General features: G+C 33.9%; 1 protein-coding gene across 6 annotated transcripts; it reads right to left on the minus strand.

Annotated features, from left to right (window-relative positions):
• Positions 1–1994: 1994 nt before the first annotated feature.
• LOC147073357 (uncharacterized) lies at positions 1995–19316 on the minus strand. 6 transcript variants are annotated; one of them, XM_085945127.1, is made up of 8 exons: positions 19290–19316; positions 18159–18837; positions 14730–14753; positions 14519–14620; positions 11276–11407; positions 5199–5363; positions 3726–3863; positions 1995–2704 (listed from the first exon to the last, which is right to left on the minus strand). In XM_085945127.1, exons 2-8 carry the CDS (start codon positions 18822–18824, stop codon positions 2621–2623), a joined length of 1311 nt encoding a protein of 436 aa, XP_085801253.1. In that variant the 5' UTR covers positions 18825–18837; positions 19290–19316; the 3' UTR covers positions 1995–2620. The 6 variants fall into 6 exon arrangements, with proteins under 6 accessions (XP_085801253.1, XP_085801252.1, XP_085801251.1 ...); XM_085945126.1 differs by having other exon boundaries at positions 19233–19316; XM_085945125.1 differs by having other exon boundaries at positions 19152–19316.
• Between the last annotated feature and the right edge of the window lie 529 nt (positions 19317–19845).

The following is a 19845-nucleotide window of genomic DNA, read 5'->3' on the forward strand; positions in this document are numbered from 1 at the left end:
GTCTTGAAAAAAGGTTATTTCTCAAATACGCTGTCTTACACTTACCCTATCACTATTTCAAAAAAACTTAAGTAAATTATGTACGGGTCATAGAAAATCCAGTGGTTCTAAACCAGTAAAATTATTTTTTAATAAAAAAAATATTTATGTTTTTGTACCTTTGTCCATATCAATTCATTTTCGTAAATTTTAAATCTAACCCGGAACGCAATAATATTAAGTATGACGCTTGAGGATTTTACTAGACGACTCGCTGTCCGTCGGATATTTAACGAACCGGTACGCCATTTTCGAGGTTTTAACGAACAGGAACGCCATCCTTAAGAATCCCACGAACAGGAACGGCGCTCCGGGGCGTTCCGCTCCATTCCGAGCGCTGGAGTGGCCATGTTCACGTGGACAATAATATGCAGATTCTTGGAACAGAATTGATGGTTTATATTTTTACCTTATATGTAGATCAGACGACGTATGAAAGGGAGCCATTGACCGTCATAATAGAGAAGTCCAAAGATTAAGACGTGCGTATCGTGGAGTGGAAGGGTCATGGGCCATAATAATATGATGCCTAATAAATGCTGACAACTCAATAATTCAAATGGATTTATTTAAAAATACAAAAAATCACTAAAAATACTTACATGGTTCACGGAACACCATTTGGGGAATAATTACGAACATCACACTACCTTTAATCTTGGTGTTATGTAGGGGAGTCCCGCCAAATATCCTGACCCTGGGGCCCGCTTCAGGATGTGGGGGGCATGGGAAGGGTCCACGATGTTCGCTTTTTTATAATGGAAATTTATACTAAACTTACCGTGTATATATATATATATATATATATAGGTACTTGCACCACTTTTACATTTTTTACGTATGTCGAAAAGGGATCTGATTAATTAGAAAATAACGCGGATTTGTTTGCTTACCGACACTTCTGATTATCAATATTTGTATGTGGATTAATTACATTATCATTCACATTTCACAACCTAATACGAGCTTCGTAATAAGTGTGTCAAGCATTGGTTATATTGGTTTTTTCAAGGGTACATGCATATATATTTTCTTGTTAATATTGAATCATTATATTTTTCCGTTATATTCGTTGATTCATCAATTATAATATGTCGTCAAATAATATCTAAAACTTCTTTCGTGTGAAATTCGGAATATCCATAAGATGACGAAGCGATTTTTAAAATTTAACTTATTTAATTATTGAATTTGTCTTTTAATTTGCAGTTTATTTTCTTATTCTTCGCATATTTATTATTGGTAGTAAAAGGTATATTTTTTTATTGCAAACAAACAGTTACATACTAAAGACAACATAATTAGGTGACGGTCGTAGTTTTTAGCTTTATTAAGCCCGTTTCAGACGGGACGCCAGTGTCGCGCTCGATATAGGAGGCCTTTGTATTTGAATAAAGGGGCCTTTGTACTGTGTTTATGAACGCCCCAGAGCTAATGAGTCAACGCATAATTTCGCGTTATTAATTATAGCATAAAACTGGCTGCGGTAATAAAAACAAGTGTATCGGCGGCTTGAGAATGTAGCGACCGACGGAAAAGTGTACCGGGCACACGTTGACTTATTAGCTCTGGGGGGGGGGTTCATAAACAAAATACAAAGGCCCCTTTATTCGAATACAAAGGCCTCCTATATTATATCGAGCGTGACACCAGTGTCCCGTCTGAAACGGGCCTTAGGCTCTTAGAGAGCTGTTTGACTTGACAATTGAACCAATTTATCCAGGTGAGATGCCACGAGTGTATCCACCATATTGTCATCTTAAACCATACAAAAGACCAAAAAGGTCCTAAATTTAACTTACCATTTACGATGTTAATAAATTCCTTCACCTTGGGTTACTGACTTGGCCTGGCTTTGATATTCGATGATTTTTTGGAAACACAGAGATTGATTGAAATAGGTACTTATATTATTTTTTCATATGAGCCCAAAATGTTAAATAAAACTAATGACAGACATGATAACACCTTTTTTATTTAATTAAAAATATATATAAAAGAATTTACTTACATTTTAGTCGTTTTAAAACTATAACAATATATTGCACATCAAAATACTATGATTAAAATGCTTTATTATATAACAGAATATTTAACGCAAGTATCTATACATTTGATATTTTATTTATTTAATATTTGTAAATTAATTGCTGTGATTGACTAATAAAATAATCAAGTATTGTGGAATTGAGATGATAATTAATTATATTATTTAACATTTTTTGTTCACTTATTAAAGATATTCTCTAAAATCAACAGAGTCTGTTAGTTAGATTATAGATGGATTGTGAAACTAGATAGTATCTACTATCTAGATACCAAACTATTAGAAGTAATGCTTGGTATATTATAAATGCTTAAAGACAGTTATCGACATTACATTAAAGACGTTATATTAATATGTCGATTCGGTAGGGAGGTACCTACATAATATATTGTAAAATTAGAGGAAAAACATATTTTCGTTGTCAAATATTATTATTTTGTAGATTGATAATGGTGGAAATTCGCAAGGTCTTTCACGTGAGATGTCAGTGGATTTGGAAAAATTCACACGTACATAAAAGAGTTTTTTTTAAATTTAACTCTGGTCTTGGCTGGTGGTTGGTTGGATTTGATTTCTCTCCAACGTCTGGAATTTTTCTTCGTACTTGGACTTCAGCTCCTGAAAATAAAAATAAAACATTTCAAATTTACTGTTATTTAAAAAATATATATTTTTGGACACACATTGCCGTAAAACTGCGGCTCCGAAAAGCTGATTATGTTTAACTCCTATAAATTGTAATCAGGCAAGATAAAATTTACAATAGGAATAAAGGAGCTCTATCCCATGCCCACCAACCTAACTGGTAGGGAGCCTGGGGTCTTTCAGGGTTTTCAAATAAAATTTGAAACCATTTATGAAGAATCCTTGATGCAGAGAAAGCAGCCGCCCCGATGTAAATAAGGTCCAAAGGCTCTACCAAAATAGGTAGTTATATACTACGATTGAAATCTACTGTAAAAAGTATGACATTGGAAGATGCCATCGTTGTCTTCAGACGTATGATATGAAAATTAATCACCCAAAACCATGGCCCCCGCAAGCTGATAGGGTTCTGGCCTGGGAGCCCGGCGTGGCGTGTCAACCAGATAAGTGAGATAAACGCACTTTAAAAATTCAACCATTCACTTCAAGAATATTAACATTTTAAAACATGTGTTTATACGATACAATTTTTTTTTTAGTGTGTCGATACTAATCCACTTTACACTTAATACCCATAATTTTACCTCGAATACCATTTGAAAAATGCTTGTATAGTGTCGCATTGCTTTAAACCTTAGCTATATGTAGGGGGCCTGACAACGATTCTAGTCTGGGGGCCCGTTTCAGGATGTGGTGGCCATGACCAAGACATTGCTGGTCGAAAGACGTGCAATGCCATACAGTAAGAAAGCAAATAAAGGATATTCAACATATTTAACGTTTTGTAAATAAAATTGACGTTTTAATAAGTTGTTTTTCTAGGGGACCTAATATGCCCCTGCACGTTTAGTCCATCGATTGCCAAAATTCTTTCAAAGGACCCTGTCTATTCCCACTTAAACTAACGACTACACTAGCAACACTTCGTTTACTGGTGAATACAATCATTAATTGTTAAAAAAAAACATTTAAAACAGTTGTCATTCTGACTCACCTTAAAAATCGCGAGCTGAGCCTCATACTCCTTTTTCAACTCCTCGTTGACCTTGGTTCCAGTGTCGATCTTGCTAATCAACAGTGCATGCCTCTCCCTTTCAGCCTTTATCTTCAAGTCCATGCACTCCATGCGTTGCTGGAAAATGGGAACCAAAATATTACATTCCGTACAATTCGTAATTTCTGACAGAACTTAATATAAATATAGCACATTAGCATGAGGCTCGATAGATTCGGCAGAAAACAAAAGAAAGGTTTAAGTACTTATATTAATATACAAAGATGCATAATATTATACAACTCAATAAACAATATTTCACATAAAGTTTCCATCGAAATATCGAAGAATTAAAAGCGAGAGTCGTTTGTTTTTTACACATAACTATTTTGTTTTTTTGATTCGTTTTAAAATTTAAAACTACATAAATTAGGTATTGCCGTATTCTGGTAATATTATTGATCTTGGGTATAGAACCACGAGACAACCTTACATATTCCACAAAGGGGCCACTTGTCTATCTGAATCGATTTTGTTCACTCGTTTGATTGTGATTAAAATTATAACAATTACTTTACGTGTGTTTAAAACTCCACGCTTGTACCTACTTGTAATAGAAAACATTTCAAATGCATATTTTTGTCCCAGCACGAAAATAATGAAAATAATTACAAGATAAAAATAACTTTTTAGATACAACGTTTTTAATTTTTCTGTTGAATTATTATGCTCAATATGCTCAAACTTGTAGGTACTTGATATGAAGTAAATAAATAACAAAAAAAAAATATAGAATACTAAAATGTCATTTTGACATTTCATTTTGATTTCCATAGTAACGCACTTATGTATTAATAATTTAGTTGCTAGGACCACCCCCTTAGCAACCAATAATAGTCTTTTACTTTTCTCTGGAATAACTTTCCATACAAAACATAATTAACTGAAAATGAATTCAATTCCGCTTAAAGATGGCTAAAAGTATTAAAAGAATGCATTGGCATCGTGTTCTGATATATTCTAAAAGTTTCAAATGTCTAGCTAGTCGGGAAGTTAGTTAAAAATCGATTGCAAGATTTGTACTGGACAAACAACCACCGGACAAACAAGAATACGAGCTAAGAAAAACGTGGTAAAATCAGCGATAACTTTAAATTTAGTAAGTACACAAAAAGTTACGATTTAATAGCTATATTATTAATTGCATTTGACGGCCATACGTTTTGGTCACCGCGGTGCAATTTGTTTGCGACTAATATTTAGACTTAACTTGTGCCCCCACGAAGTGACCACCCCTTCATGGAAAACCGCCCCTGTTCTTGAACAGGGCTTGGGCGAATGACGTCTATGAAAATTCCAGCATCCATTACCCATAAGTTGATATTACACTACTGTACAATGTGTAGAGATACTATCTAATCTACCAGATAATAATATGATTTTTAAGAAAATGTTATTTTGTAACAACGTTACCTGCAGATGTTCGACTTCCATGTTCCTGATGCTGAGAAGATCTTTGGTAATAGTCACCACCTCTTTGAGAGATGTAACCTGGTTTCCCAGAGCTTCGATCTGCAATTCTTGGTTCTTTATCATCTTGGTTTTATCAAAAAGCATGCCCCGCGCTTGCGTCAGTAACTGTAACAAATAGTTCTTTCGGTTATTTAGTCAAACAATAAATAATTATTATTAACTATCTAAAATTAGGGTTGTTTATCGTTTCGGATTGCGTGATACTGGGTTACATGTAAATTGTACGTAAAACATTTCACCATGGCACAGTTCGCCGTGACCTCTCGTATCGGAAAGAGACGACCGATACTATACGGTCTCCAATTTTATTATATTCAATATGAACATTAATTCAATTTTCTCAGCAAAATTCATGAATTCAAGAATGAAAACCTAACCTAACCTAACCTAAAAAAATAATCCAGTATATCGGCTATTTTCAAAATTTGTTTGCTGCTGGCTTTTTGAAAAGTGTAAATCGACAAGAACCGTGTTTTATGTAGACATGAATTATATTCCAGTACTATACGACCCAAAAAGGTTGGACGGTCTTTAATATACAGCCATACATTTCCGATACAACATTTCACGATGAAGTCTGATACGGCGAATTGCATAAGTACAAGTATCCGAGCACGGTGATACTGTCCCTGAGGGTCGGTCTATTCTACATACAAGGCGACTGTCGACGGCTGAAGTGATAAATATTACTACTAGTTTATCATATTGTATTGATATCAAATACTAGTTTATCATATTGTATTGAGGTATTATAATTTATAATTGTTACATTAGGTTAGCCGTCTAAACTGACAGAACTGTCTATCTCGCTCTAAAGGTTAACACAGCCAAGAAAGGTGCTTTTAAAACATAGCACTACTCACGTCAAAAGTTGTATTTAAGGTCCTGGATTTTTACATAAAACCACAGACTAATAAATACTCCACTCTTTAAGAGAGTCCTTTCTAAGATTATTTTCTAATATCCAAAACGGAATACTAGAATAAAATCACAAAAGAAATATTATAATAATTACAAGAACTTTTGTGCTCAGGTTTCGGTCGATTCGCCCGCTGCGAACTGACATACCCTCACATGAAACCGATCGGTGCAGGGGATGGAAGTTTGAAGGTGGAAACTTCGAGCTACTTTACTCATTAATGAGTGAAGTAGATTGGAGTGAGTTGCTCGGGATTTGTGATGTAAATGAGGCGGTACAATTCTTTTATAATACTGTATATAATGTGTTTGATGAATGTTTTTCAAGGAAGTCGCCATGTCGTGGTGGAAGGCGATACCCGAGGTGGTTTTCTCGAGAGATTATTGGGGACATTCAGATCAAGCATTGCTATCACAAAGCTTGGAAGGCTGAGCATGGTCAACGCGACTATGAAATGTTTAGCCTTTATCGCTTGAGAGTGAGGCAAGCTGTTCGAGTGGCCTATCGAACATATATGGAATCGGTAGAAGATTGCATTCGTGAAAATCCCAAATCGTTTTGGGATTATATTAAATCATTAAGAAGGGATGGCGGGTATGCCGATTCGATGAGTTGGAAAGGCGAAAAGGTGACCGGACATGGAGTGGCAGAAGCATTTGCTGGTCACTTCAGGTCTGTCTACGCAAGTAGTATTCCTTATTTGGATGTTGCCTCTGCGTCAAGACAGCCATCATGCGGTGCCCAGTCCATTGATATTTTTCCAGTTGACGAGAGTGATGTGTTAAAATTTATTAAAAAACTAAAAAATACTCACTCTTTGGGACCTGATAACGTCCCTACATTTTTTTTAAAGGGGTGTGTTGATTTTGTCAAAGGCCCACTTGCATATATTTATAATCTTACAATGGAGACAGGTATCTTTCCGGAAACGTGGAAGATGTCGAAGGTTACTCCAATCCATAAGAGTGGTACAGAGTCATCAGTGGAAAATTACAGGCCGGTAGCTGTTCTCTCTGCACCAGCAAAAGTTCTTGAGATGATCATGCACAACATGATTTCTCCAAAAATTGAGTCATTTATAATAAATGAACAGCATGGATTTAGAGCAGGCCGATCAACGGAAACTAACCTGATGGTATTTACCAATTATGTGTCATCGGCCCTGGATAGAGGTCACCAGGTTGACTGTTCTTACAATGACTTCTCGAAAGCATTTGACAAAGTCGATCATGATGTCCTGATGGAAAAACTCCAACTTATTGGATTGTCTGATCGATTTTTGAAGCTATTCGGGAGTTATTTTAGGAACCGTCAACAATACGTATCGTACGGCCTTTATCAGTCACAGACCTTTAACACATTTTCTGGTGTCCCTCAGGGCTCAAACTTAGGGCCGTTGCTGTTCACGATTTTTATAAATGACATAGCATTGGTAATAAAAAATGCTATGTTTTTGTTGTTCGCTGATGACTTGAAACTCTTTTTGGAAGTTGTCACCTTGGACGATTGTCGTCAGCTCCAACTTGATATAGATAATATATTAGATTGGGGCAGGCGTAACAAACTAGAATTCAATATTGATAAATGCAATCTTTTGTCGTTTACCAGAGCCTCAAAAGTGTTGTTTTTCCAATACTCGATGCATGGCAGAGTTCTGTCACGAATATCATCTGTAAGGGATCTTGGCATTACGTTTGAGAGTATACTGACATTTATTAGCCATATAGTTACCATTTGTAACAAGGCGCTTAAAATGTTGGGCTTCGTCATGCGTACTTCCCGGGTCTTTTCGGATGTTACGGTATTAAAACTTTTATTTAATTCTTTAGTTCGAAGCAGACTTGAGAGTGGGTCTATTGTTTGGGCACCGCATCAGTTGAAGTATGGCCTTATGGTGGAGAGGGTTCAGAAGAAATTCTTGAGACTCCTTTATTTGAGGTTGTACGGATACTATCCGTGGCTTTATCCAACTGACTTTCTCTTAGGCATGCTTACATACTGCAGTTTGCAATTTAGAAGAAATCTTTATTTAGCTATGTATTTTTTTCGACTTATACGAGGTATAAATGAGAACTCTGCCATTCTGGGCAGTGTTGACCTGTGTGTCCCTGATAACTATCTTAGAAATAGAGAACATCAGTTGTTTATTCTCCCAAGGTGCAGAACCAACCTGCCACTGGTAATGCCAATTGGGAGGGCGATAACTATGTTCAACGAAATTGCTTCGGGTGTTGATATATTCCGCCTACGTGAGGATGAGTATAGGTGGACGTTATTTTATAAATTTTTAAAATAGGGTCTGCTTAACTCATCCGGTGTATTTCCATGTACCTATATAATTAATATTTTTGTATGTACATATTTGTTTAATAACATATTATCTATCTCTTTTTTATGTCATGTTGTGAACGTCTTAAACTTATAATTTGTAATGTCCACAATATGTAAAAATAAATAAATTGAAATTGAAAACATTTTATATATACATCGTTTTTAGATTTTCCGTTGAATTATTATGCTCAATATACTCAAACTTGTACTTGATATGAAGTAAATAAAAAAACAAATAAGTATAGAATACTGAAATGTCATTTTGACATTTCATCTTGGTTTCCATATTAACGCACGTATATATTAATAATTTAGTTGCTAGGACCACCTCCTTAGCAACCAATAATAGTCTTTTACTTTTTACGGATTTTTCTGAAATAACTTTCCATACAAAACAGAATTAACTGAAAATGAATTCAATTCTGCTCAAAGATGAATAAAAGTATTAAAATAATGCATTGTCATCGTGTTCTGATATATTCTAAAAGTTTCAAATGTCCAGCTAGTCGGAAAGTTAGTTAAAAATCGATTGCAAGATTTGTACTGGACAAACAACCACCGGACAAACAAGAATACGAGCTAATAAAAACGTTTTAATGTAATCATCGAACATGAAAATTATCTGTCGAATAGAGAAAAAAGGTCTCACGTGCGATTCTGCGAGGAAAAGTTTTTTCTATTGATAGATCAACGAAGCTAACGAAAAGGTCTCGAATCTCGTTCTGAAGTCAGAATTTTTCTTGAAAGGCAGTTTATAAAATCTAATAAAAGACTCATGGCGGCTATCGAAGATAGTTTATCGTATTTGTGTATTGATAGGTTAATGGTTACAATAAATTAACCGTCTAAACTGTGAAAAGGTGCTAGGTATGTTTTAACAGCCTTTCTCTTGGCTGTGTTAACGTTTAGAGTGAGATAGACAGTTTTGACGGCTAACTTATTGTAACAATTAACCACCTCAATCAGGGCTCGAAATGGACCGGAGCGCCGTTCCTGTTCGCGAAATCGGTAAAGTTATCGCTCCGTCACGTGGAAAAAATAATTTGAACGTCTGAACAGTCTAGATATGGCATATAATAAAAAATCTAACACACTTATTTATATGAAATACACTAAATAACTATAATTATCATTTAACACCATAATTTGATAACTATGTTAATATCTTCAGAAAATTGTCGAGCGCTCCATTTTGTAAACTTTTCCATTTCGAGCGCTGACCTCAATACATAAATATGATAAAGTAATAATATTTATCACTTTAGTCGTCGATATCGCCTTGTGTATAGAATAGATCAAAATGAGGATTTAAGAAATATTGCGACACATATACAAGGATTTTTTGCGGAAATACTGTTGAGTGTTATACCTTCTTTTTGTTTTAAAAACACTGGGTCATGATATATATCCCAGACATATCGCAAAAATAATTTGTGGACTTATCTAACACAGGCAAAACACAGGTACCTATACACAATAATATGACGTAAACTTAAAAAGTATTTGAAATCGAAATTAATCACAGCACTAACTAGGTTCTTCTTTTTACATTGTCGTAAATGAAATCGCCGCATAAATGAATCAGACAATACCTACTGTGACACCCCCGTATGGTCCCCATTTGGGGATGTCTTTGTGTATCTGGAGACGCCCGAATCGGTATCAAAGCCAACAAATAATAAAGCGCTGATTACGAAAATAAATAATAATAAAAGAGCCCAGCCGGCAATGCCGTAAATTTTGTTAACCGTTGGAGATTTGCAACGTCGCTTTCTTTTCGACGACGGTTTCGTTGGAAAAAATCACAAGATGGCGCGCAGATCGCAACAAACAGAAAAATCGCGAGCACGCCGATTTCGTACGGATAAAATAAATTCTTCAAAATGTAACCATATAGTATAATATAAACTTAAATAAACTCGCCGTTTTCCATCACAATTCCGGTGCCTTAATTATCCACCTTCATCCCAAATACAGACGATAAAAAAGAAAACAAAACACAAAGTGACAGTTGATTAATTTTCACATACGAAAATGGGAGGGAAGTGATACTACACATTATGTTTATACTGCAGTAGTGAAGGGTGGAGGTAGGCTGTTAAGATCCGCCATAAAAAGTGCACATTAAACTTTGTCAGCCGGACGTATTTGTTTTTATTGAACTAAGACTACAATTTACAGATAGTATTTTGGTTAGTTTTAAAAAAAACAATTAAACCCTGTCTAGACCAAACCATAGTAGTTTTGGTATATTTTGGGCGATACGACAAAATTGTGCTCAGTTTTTCATTCATACTTATTTGTTTTCGTTGGATTTAGAATACATTACACATATTGTTGGGTCATTATTTTAAATTCATTAAGCCCTGCCTAAACCAAACTATAATAGACATAAAATAATTATTCTATCTATAAAATATTAAAAGTTATGTATTATTTAATTGCATAATTTTAGATATTTTATAGATAGACGAATACTTTTTGACTATTATCTATTATGGCTTGGTTTCGCATGGTTTAGTTTAATTTTAAAAACTAACCAGCACCATCTGTAAGTTATCGTAGTCTTATTTCAATGAAAACAAATACGTATGACTGACAAAGTTTAATGTAATATAATATATATGGTGGATATTAACAGCCTACCTCCACCCTTCGCCACTGGCACCTAGTTATGTTTATAGCCCCAACGAAACTACGTAAAATATATAGATATCTTTTAAAAGAAGTATCTAACATTATTAATTATAATGGAATGGAATCTTACATCGTCGTGCTGCTTTTTGATCTTCTCGACGATGTCTTTGTTTTTGGCGTTTGGTTTTTTAAGAACTGCGCTCAACTCTGTCTCCAAGTTGATAATTTTCGCTTTGAGGATGTAATTTTCCTCAGTTTTTACCTGAAACATGAAACAATATTATTTTATAGTCAACTAACTCATTTAGCTACATTAATTACATGCTCAGATCATGGCCCCCACAAGGGGGGGCTGGCGGGACTCTAGCCTGGGGGCCCGGGCTCAGGAGGGGCCCGGCGAGGCGAGTCGACCCGATAAGTGAGATAAACACACATCACAAATTTGCTTTAATAGCAAAAAAAAAGTCGCATGAATAATATTATTATTTAAAATTGTGTGGTTGTACGATACAATTTTTAATTGTGTACCAATACTCAACATCTCCATAATTCAAATGGATGTAAGTATGGACAATAAAACACTAAATGGGATACACATACAATTTTACCGCGTACACCATTTGGAAAACGCTACTGTAGAGCGTCACAATGCCTTTATCCTTAACGATAGGTAGGGGGGCCATCCAAAGATCCTAGCCTGGGCGCCCGCTTCACGATGTGGGGCCCATGTCGCAGATTATCAGGTTTTATCAAAGAATTTTGACCGTGACATTTTCGGGTAGCATAATATTAATTTAGGTTACCACCAAAAGTTGGTAAGTTTCGAAAACATATTAAGTATGGATTAATTGCAATTTGAAGTTTGACATGCCCTCTATAATCAGGCATAATGCTAATTCATTCGTGATTTATGTGCATGGTCTATATATCGAATGACCAGGATTTTTTTCTAGGATACATATTTATAATTATATAGACGCATAATCCGTTGATTACTCTAAATAACTAAATTATCGACTTACCAAGTTTTGGCAGCAACCCTAGATTTAATATGTAATTCAAATAATGTCTGACTGAAAGTATTATATTATTATTATAGAGGGTTACATCAGACGTACACGTATATTTTAATTCTTTTACCAGTGTCATATTATTATGTTAAATGCCTCTTATGACACATTATAGGATGTCTCTCCTTATCTTGGTAAATATAACAATTTCAGATATATGCTATCACCACCTCAAAGAACAATAATTTAAATTTTCAATTTCAATTTATTTATTTTACATATTGTGGACATTACAAATTATAAGTTTAAGACGTTCACAACATGACATTTAGAAACAAAGAAATATTATTAAAACAGTTTTATGTAGATAACACAATGTGTAAATACAAAAAATATTAAGTACCTATATAGGTACAAGAAAATACACCGGATGAGTTAAGCAGACCCTATTTTAAGATTTTAAAAAACAACGTCCACCTAAATTCACCCTCACGTAAGTGGAATATATCAATATCCGAAGCGATTTCATTAAACATGGTTACTGCCCTCCCAATTGGCATTACTAATGGCAGGTTAGTTCTGCACCGTGGGAGAACAAACAACGGATGCCCTCGATTCCTAAGGTAATTATCAGAGACACACAAGCCAACACCACCAAGAATGGCACCTACTACTTATGTATATAAGAAATCTAAAAATATGTCAAAACTGCATAATATATGAGACGTAGGTAGGTACATTTCCAAAAACTGACCAAAACCTAACAATGAATTCATGCATTTTCTAAGTGTCACATACAATCTATAATTTCCAAAACCAACGAAAATATACGAAAATGGTGCTAATTAACTTAAAGATTTGAAAAACCGAGGTACCCACGTAATTAAGTACCTAATTGAATACACATAAATGACTTCTAATTTGAAAATACAACACAATGGGAAAAAATAAATAACATTAAAACCACATATTTTGGCTCTACCTAACTATTATAATGTAATTTTTAAGACAGTCATAGATGCAGAAATAATAATATTTACCCCCATTCGACTTATATAAATATATTTTATATATAAGTCAAAATATGTTTGTTTGATTTCCTTTCACTACTTGGGCTGATATATAAATAATAATATTATTAAGTATTATAAAAAAATATAAAGTTTGTTTGTTCAAATTACCTTTCCTGCCAATTCCAATCATGAATTTATACGAAAGTTTGCATATTTTGGATTCGATTTTAAATTTGATGTTCTTTTATTTGACTTCTGTCAGATTTATTTTTGTTTTGACATGTTGTATGCCTAGATATCAGTAGCAAAGGGTGGAGGTAGGCAGTTAAGATCCGACATAAATAGTGTACATTAAACTTTGTTAGTCATACGTATTTGTTTTTATTGAACTAAGACTAGAATTATTTAGAGATGTTGTTGGTTAGTTATCTATTAGTTATTAGCGATAATATTAGTTAAAATTAGTTAATTATTAGCAATCATACTTAGGTACCTATTTGTTTTCGTTTACACATTTTGTTGGTTCATTTTTTTAAATTCATTAAACCTTGCCTAAACCAAACTATAATATATAATTAACTATTTCTTTTATTCAACGAATAATTCACAAGATTTTATTAGATATATTATTATGTATGTTCAAACTATAATAGATAAAAAATATTTTTTAAATTATATAAAATATCCCAAGTAATGTATGATTTAATTTTAAATGCATAATTTTAGATAATTGACTATTATCTATTATGGTTTGGTTTCGCAGGATTTAATTGAATTTTAACAAGTAACCAACACCGTCTGTAAATTGTAGTATAATTTCAATGAAAACAAATACGTATGACTGACAAAGTTTAGTGTGCACTATTTATTTCGAATCTTAATAACCTTCCTCCACCCTTCGCCACTGCTAGATATACATATTTTTATATTGAAGAATGTAATTATTTTGTTAATACTATCGACTGAAGGTACTTGGTGGAATTTGAATTTAAATTCTAATGGATTTAAGTTTAGTACTATTCCATTTTAGTCGTTTTTTGCGACCCTGGTTTTAGGCGCCAGAGTTAAGAGTGTTCGTTGTCACCTTTGTGTTTACCTTTGGTGAGTGTACACGGCGCCTGAAGATGCCGAAAGGCGAAACCCGGGTCGCAAAAAACGACTTAAATGGATTAGTACAAAACTTAATTACATTAGAATGTCATAATAATTATTGGGTATTTAGGAAGATACTGGTATATCGGTCAATGAAGCATACTAGAATACGTATTCCGCTAGTATTGTATAATATAAAATATAGATAGACTGGTATTAGTTAGATTATGTGTGATTGGAAAGAAATAATTATTGTACCTTGAGCTGGAGTTGATATCCTTTGATGCTGGTGTCTCCTTGTTCCTTCTGCAGGATTGCTATTTGCTCTAAAAGAATGCTCTCCCTCCTAGCCCATTCGTCCTGATAAGAAACAAATTAGTATTATAATAATTAATACCTACCTGATTTATTAATTACAGGTACAGCAATTACATTTTGTAACATAATAACAAACTAGTCAGTGACGTACGTTTTCTATTCGCCGACGGTCTCTCTAGAAAAAAAGAAACGTAGTTATTTTTAAAAGTATTTAGACACGTTGGTATTATTGGGGGAAATCCCGGAATCTTGTTCAATTTCCGAAACCCGAAGTTCCGGAACCGGGTATACTGAAATCCGGGATTAGTTTTTTTATAGGCCGTCAACTATAACGTGAGGCGTGACCTAGGTGACAGTGTCATGATGTGAATATTGCAGGTGTATTACGAGCTGATATTTCTTCAAACATCCGCACCTCATGTTATAGTTGACGGCAAGCGAGCAAAGATCGATTGAAAACGAGTTAAATTTTAGCAAGCCATTTGCACTGGACATAGAACCATTACGTGTTCCGACGTTTTCAGCATTTATTTTAGCTTAAATTTCATGGCCGACTATTTTTTTTTTAATTTTATTTAGAATTATTAATAACCATGTCCTTGCTTTTTCGTACAACCACCGTTGTTAGTAATTTTGGACAATCACAAACACCCAGGCTTTGAGAAAAACACATAAATATTGTGTCCTCACCGGGATCGAACCCAGAACGCTCGGGCGGAAGGCCAGTGCCTTACCAACTGCACCACCAGCGCCGCCCATGGCCAACTATTACGTTGCATTTCTGTATAGAAAAAAACTACATATGTTTATTTAACTTAATCTGATGACAAATTTAGCTTAATTTTATGGTATTTTGATTATCAGTGGCGGTATTAGATACGTGGATGCCCGAGGCTCTGACAGGTTTGCTTATGCTTATGCTATGCTTATGCCACTGGTTATACAGTCTATTGGCTACTTTTAGGCCCCGAAATTATAGCCCCGTCTCGTGGAAAAAATAATTTGACCTTCTTAGCTATAATTATGATGTAGGCCAAATAACAAAAAAATCTAACACACTTATTTTTATAAAATATACATAAAATTAGAAAAATATGTTTATGTTTTCTTACATTTCTTTGAGCGCTGGATGTTTATAATTCAAACAAAAATATTCGTGATTTTCAGAAAAATAAAAAAAAATGTGGACGCTACTGACGCTTAGTTGTATAAATAATGAGAGATAATCAAATCGATATTAATGCATCTTCGAATTAAATATTCTGTAAGACTGATGCCTACCAAATCAATTTACTATAGGGATCTCATTAGGATTACTTACTTAGCCGATAGGTAACAATACACCCAAACCAATTATGAGCTTCCGAAAATGCCAGCCTGTCATTTATTTATGTGCAATATAAACAAATTTACATTATATTTATTATTATGTATTGCATGGTTTATGGTAAGTCAAGTCAACCAAACATTTCTTCAAGCAGACAATACATAATAATTATTGATTTATAATAACCATACATAATTAATTGAAAACTTCTCATGCATTATAATCCAATAGAAAAAAAACCCTTTTTTTAAAAAAAATAATTACAAGATAAAAAGAACTTTTTATATACAACGTTTTTAAATTCTGTTGAACCATATAAACCTGACTTGACTAGCTTAAACCACCGGACAAATAAGAATGCGAGCTAAGAAAAACGTTGTAAAATACGACACCCGACGGGACTTGGAACATTTTTGTAACTGCTGAATTCGCGCCAGTGTGCTTTTCTGATTAAGCCACGGGCATCATATTGAATTACGAAGATTTTAACTAGTAGTTATTACATTGTTGTTGGTTATACTAACTAAATAACTGATGTATATTATGTATATATATATTGAGTATATATCAACAAAATTCACTAATCCCCATTTCAATATTATAAAAGAGGAATGCTATTATCATAATTAAGTATATCACTATTAAAAATTAATTTTTAGAAGATTTACCTAAGTATTAAATTTATTTTGGAGTGATGTGATGAAAAATGTTCTAAAAATGTGTTTATTTTAATATTTTACTAATAGTTATTTATATCGAATATATTCGTAACTAAGTTACCAACTTTAGCTTTACCATTCCACATGCAATGATGCAATTATGTATATAATGTACGTATTTCAAACCCACACACAAAACATGTTATGGAGGGGGGTCCACTTCGAAAATTTATTCATAATAATTTGTTATTGATTTTTTAAGGCAGTGGGAGGGGTAAGATTAACAAAATCTAGCAAGCGCCATTGACTCCCCATTTACCCCACGGATCTCACACTTTCCGGGTATAATAATATTATAACCCATGGCCCCCACATGGGGGGTTGACAGGGCTCTCACCTGGGAGCCCTGGCTTAGGGGGAGGGGGGTCGACCAGTCTATGCGGCTGTGCGATGCAATTTGATGAGATATGATTGATATAATTAAATAATAAATATTCACATGTATAATTTTATTTAATAATAATGTGTGTTACCTGACTAATAAATAATTACACGATAAAAAGAACTTTTTATATACCACGTTTTTTAATTTTCTGTTGAATCATATAAACTTGACAATTCTATGTATTAATAATTTAAGACAAATAAGGCAATTGTCAACAAATCATTTTTTTGCTATTTTGCAACAAACAAACAAATATAGAATACTGAAATGTCATTTTGATTTCCATAGTAACGCACGTATATATTAATAATTTAGTTGCTAGGACCACCCCGTTAGCAACCAATAATAGTGGATTGGATTACGGATTTCTTCCGAAATAACTTTTCATACAAAACAGAATTAACTGAAAATGAATTCAATTCTGCTTAAAGATGGCTAAAAGTATTGAAAGAATGCATTGGCATCGTGTTATGATAATATATTCTAAAAGTTTCAAATGTCTAGCTAGTCGGGAAGTTAGTTAAAAATCGATTGCAAGATTTGTACTGGATAAACAACCACCGGATAAACAAGAATACGAGTTAAGAAAAACGTGGTAATAAAATGGCTATTAATTTATCCAATATATCGAATGGTCGCATTTTAATTGGCTACGATAAAAGGTGGTTGGATTAGTGTTTGCGATAGTAATTATACCTCGCAGAACCATGTGGTTCCGCGGAATACCATTTGGGAAACTCTACTATAGACCACCAAACTGCCCCTGACCTTGGCGATAGGTAGGGGCCCCGCTTCAGGATGTGGGGGCCATGATATAGGTACTCCATATCCCAGACATTCAACACAGATACAATTTGGCCTACAGTTAAACTATGGGTGCTCACGAGACCGTTAATATTAACGTCAGTTTGACGTAACAAAAATACATATAGAATGAAAATATCCCTCAGTATTTTAATATAAATGAGGGTAGGTACACAATTATGATGTTCTTTTAATTAATCGGTATTCTATGTTTGTTAGTATCTTAATATCTGATAATTTACATAACTGGAGTTCTGCTAATTTATCTACCTAGTGATTTATGAATAAAATTATGTTTATTAGGTATAGTTGAATAGTAATAAAATATTAATAGGTCGGCATTACCTCTGATACAACCGGTATGACATGCTTGGTTGCATTTTCACAGCTTGGAGCAGCTTTGTCTAATTCTTCGCTTTTGATATTGTTGGTCAGAGGTTCGCTATTTCCGGTCACACAGTTGCTAACTGGAATCGAATTGGATTTAACTTCAACTTCTGGTACGGCAGCTATCTCAGGTCCATTGGTTGAAGATACAGGAATACTTTCAACTGGCTTAACTTCTTCTACAACTACTGGAGCTTCGATTATTTTATCTATAGGAGTCGGTTCAGTTACAACTTTTTGCTCTTCGTTCTTTGGAATTATTGGTACACTGGTTTGTACAATTTCCGGTTGTGTTGGTGGAGTAACAGTTTCAACTGGTTTAACTGCTTCTGTTGCCTCTGGAGTTTCAGTTATTTTGTCTGTAGGTATCGAATCAGTTGTCACCTTTGGAGGTTCACTGTTTGGAATTATGGGAATATTTTTTGGTTCTTCGGCAGCTATCGGTGCGTCGCCATTTACAATAGAATCTACTGCACCGTTTACTGTACAATTTACTGCATTTGAAGTATTAGAAATAGGTTCCATCATTGGTAGTGGTGTATCATCATCTTTTACAAGATTGATAGATACGTCAGGCTTATTTGAAACGGGACATTCAGCTTTCACTGTATTTGCATCAGCCATATTGATTGTTTACCTAAAAATGGATAATTAAAATAAATATTCAGTAATGTTATGACACATTATTAACCACACATGATTTGGGTAACTGTAGATTACAGTGTAACTTATTAAAAACGATTGTTTTTATGTCAGTAAAGTTTGAATTACTGAAAAAAATCACAAAATTAAATTAGTGCGCATTTTATGTTTTGATAAATACACAGAAAATATCTAACTATGTACGTATGCAGTTGAAATTTAGTAGGGCAGAGTCATAGAAGAACACCAATGACAACACATAAAATTGAATAAATCACAATTTTTCACAAATTCGAACTCGGCACTTACGTGACTTTGATTAATCAGCGTCGTGTTTGATATTATTTTTATGTTTAATAAAGTAGGTATTATTAGGTACGGGATAATTACCTAATTAACAAATGGATTGTTAAATGTTTTTGAACGAGGAAAGGATGTGAGGCAAACCTTTTACTAAATATTTCACGAAGAACTGCGTGCTCGAACATGCATCGTTGTGTGATACTATTCTGGGAAAGAGTACAAAATTGTATTTTTAGATGCCTGTATAATTTAATACGGTGTAGCTTTCGTGGTCAAATATATGCTTTCCACGTGTGCTTTTCAAAAAAGCTCTGTGTTTTATAAAATATTACTAGATAATCTCTTTTTTATCAGGGACCGTACTTACTATTAAATTACACGTAGGTACATAATACTAATATTTTGGAGGCACAGCTAAAAACAAAGTTTCCAAGTTTAAAATTAGATTGGCATTATTTGTGATGTTTTTTTTGAAACTAGCATGCGTACTTTTTTAGTTCAGATAGGTACTCAGAATTATTCTGGTCTTGTCAATGCCATATTGTTATAAAACTGAGAGTGATCTTTCTGGATACAGCATCCAATGAATATTTACATAACTATTGAATATTCGGCGATTACCTATAATAAGATATTGTCGAAATTTTCTTGAAAATTCATAAAATTCCGATCGACGTTATTTTTGGGTCGCATTGTTTTC

The sequence above is a fragment of the Rhyacophila brunnea genome, unplaced genomic scaffold (genome assembly GCF_057557595.1).
Source record: "Rhyacophila brunnea isolate RB1 unplaced genomic scaffold, BYU_Rbru_1.0 scaffold_18, whole genome shotgun sequence".
In the NCBI taxonomy this organism is placed as follows: Eukaryota; Metazoa; Arthropoda; class Insecta; order Trichoptera; family Rhyacophilidae; genus Rhyacophila; species Rhyacophila brunnea.

What these genes read in the sequence shown, in the direction of transcription:
- LOC147073357 (XM_085945127.1), bottom strand. Translation starts at nt 18,824, where the DNA reads ATGGCTGATGCAAATACAGTGAAAGCTGAATGTCCCGTTTCAAATAAG. An exon ending in TCAAAAAGCAGCACGACGAT is followed by an intron (nt 5,364 to 11,275) that starts GTAAGATTCCAT and finishes TATTTGTTACAG; the next exon opens with TTACTGACGCAAGCGCGGGG. An exon ending in CTCAGCTCGCGATTTTTAAG is followed by an intron (nt 2,705 to 3,725) that starts GTGAGTCAGAAT and finishes TTTTATTTTCAG; the next exon opens with GAGCTGAAGTCCAAGTACGA.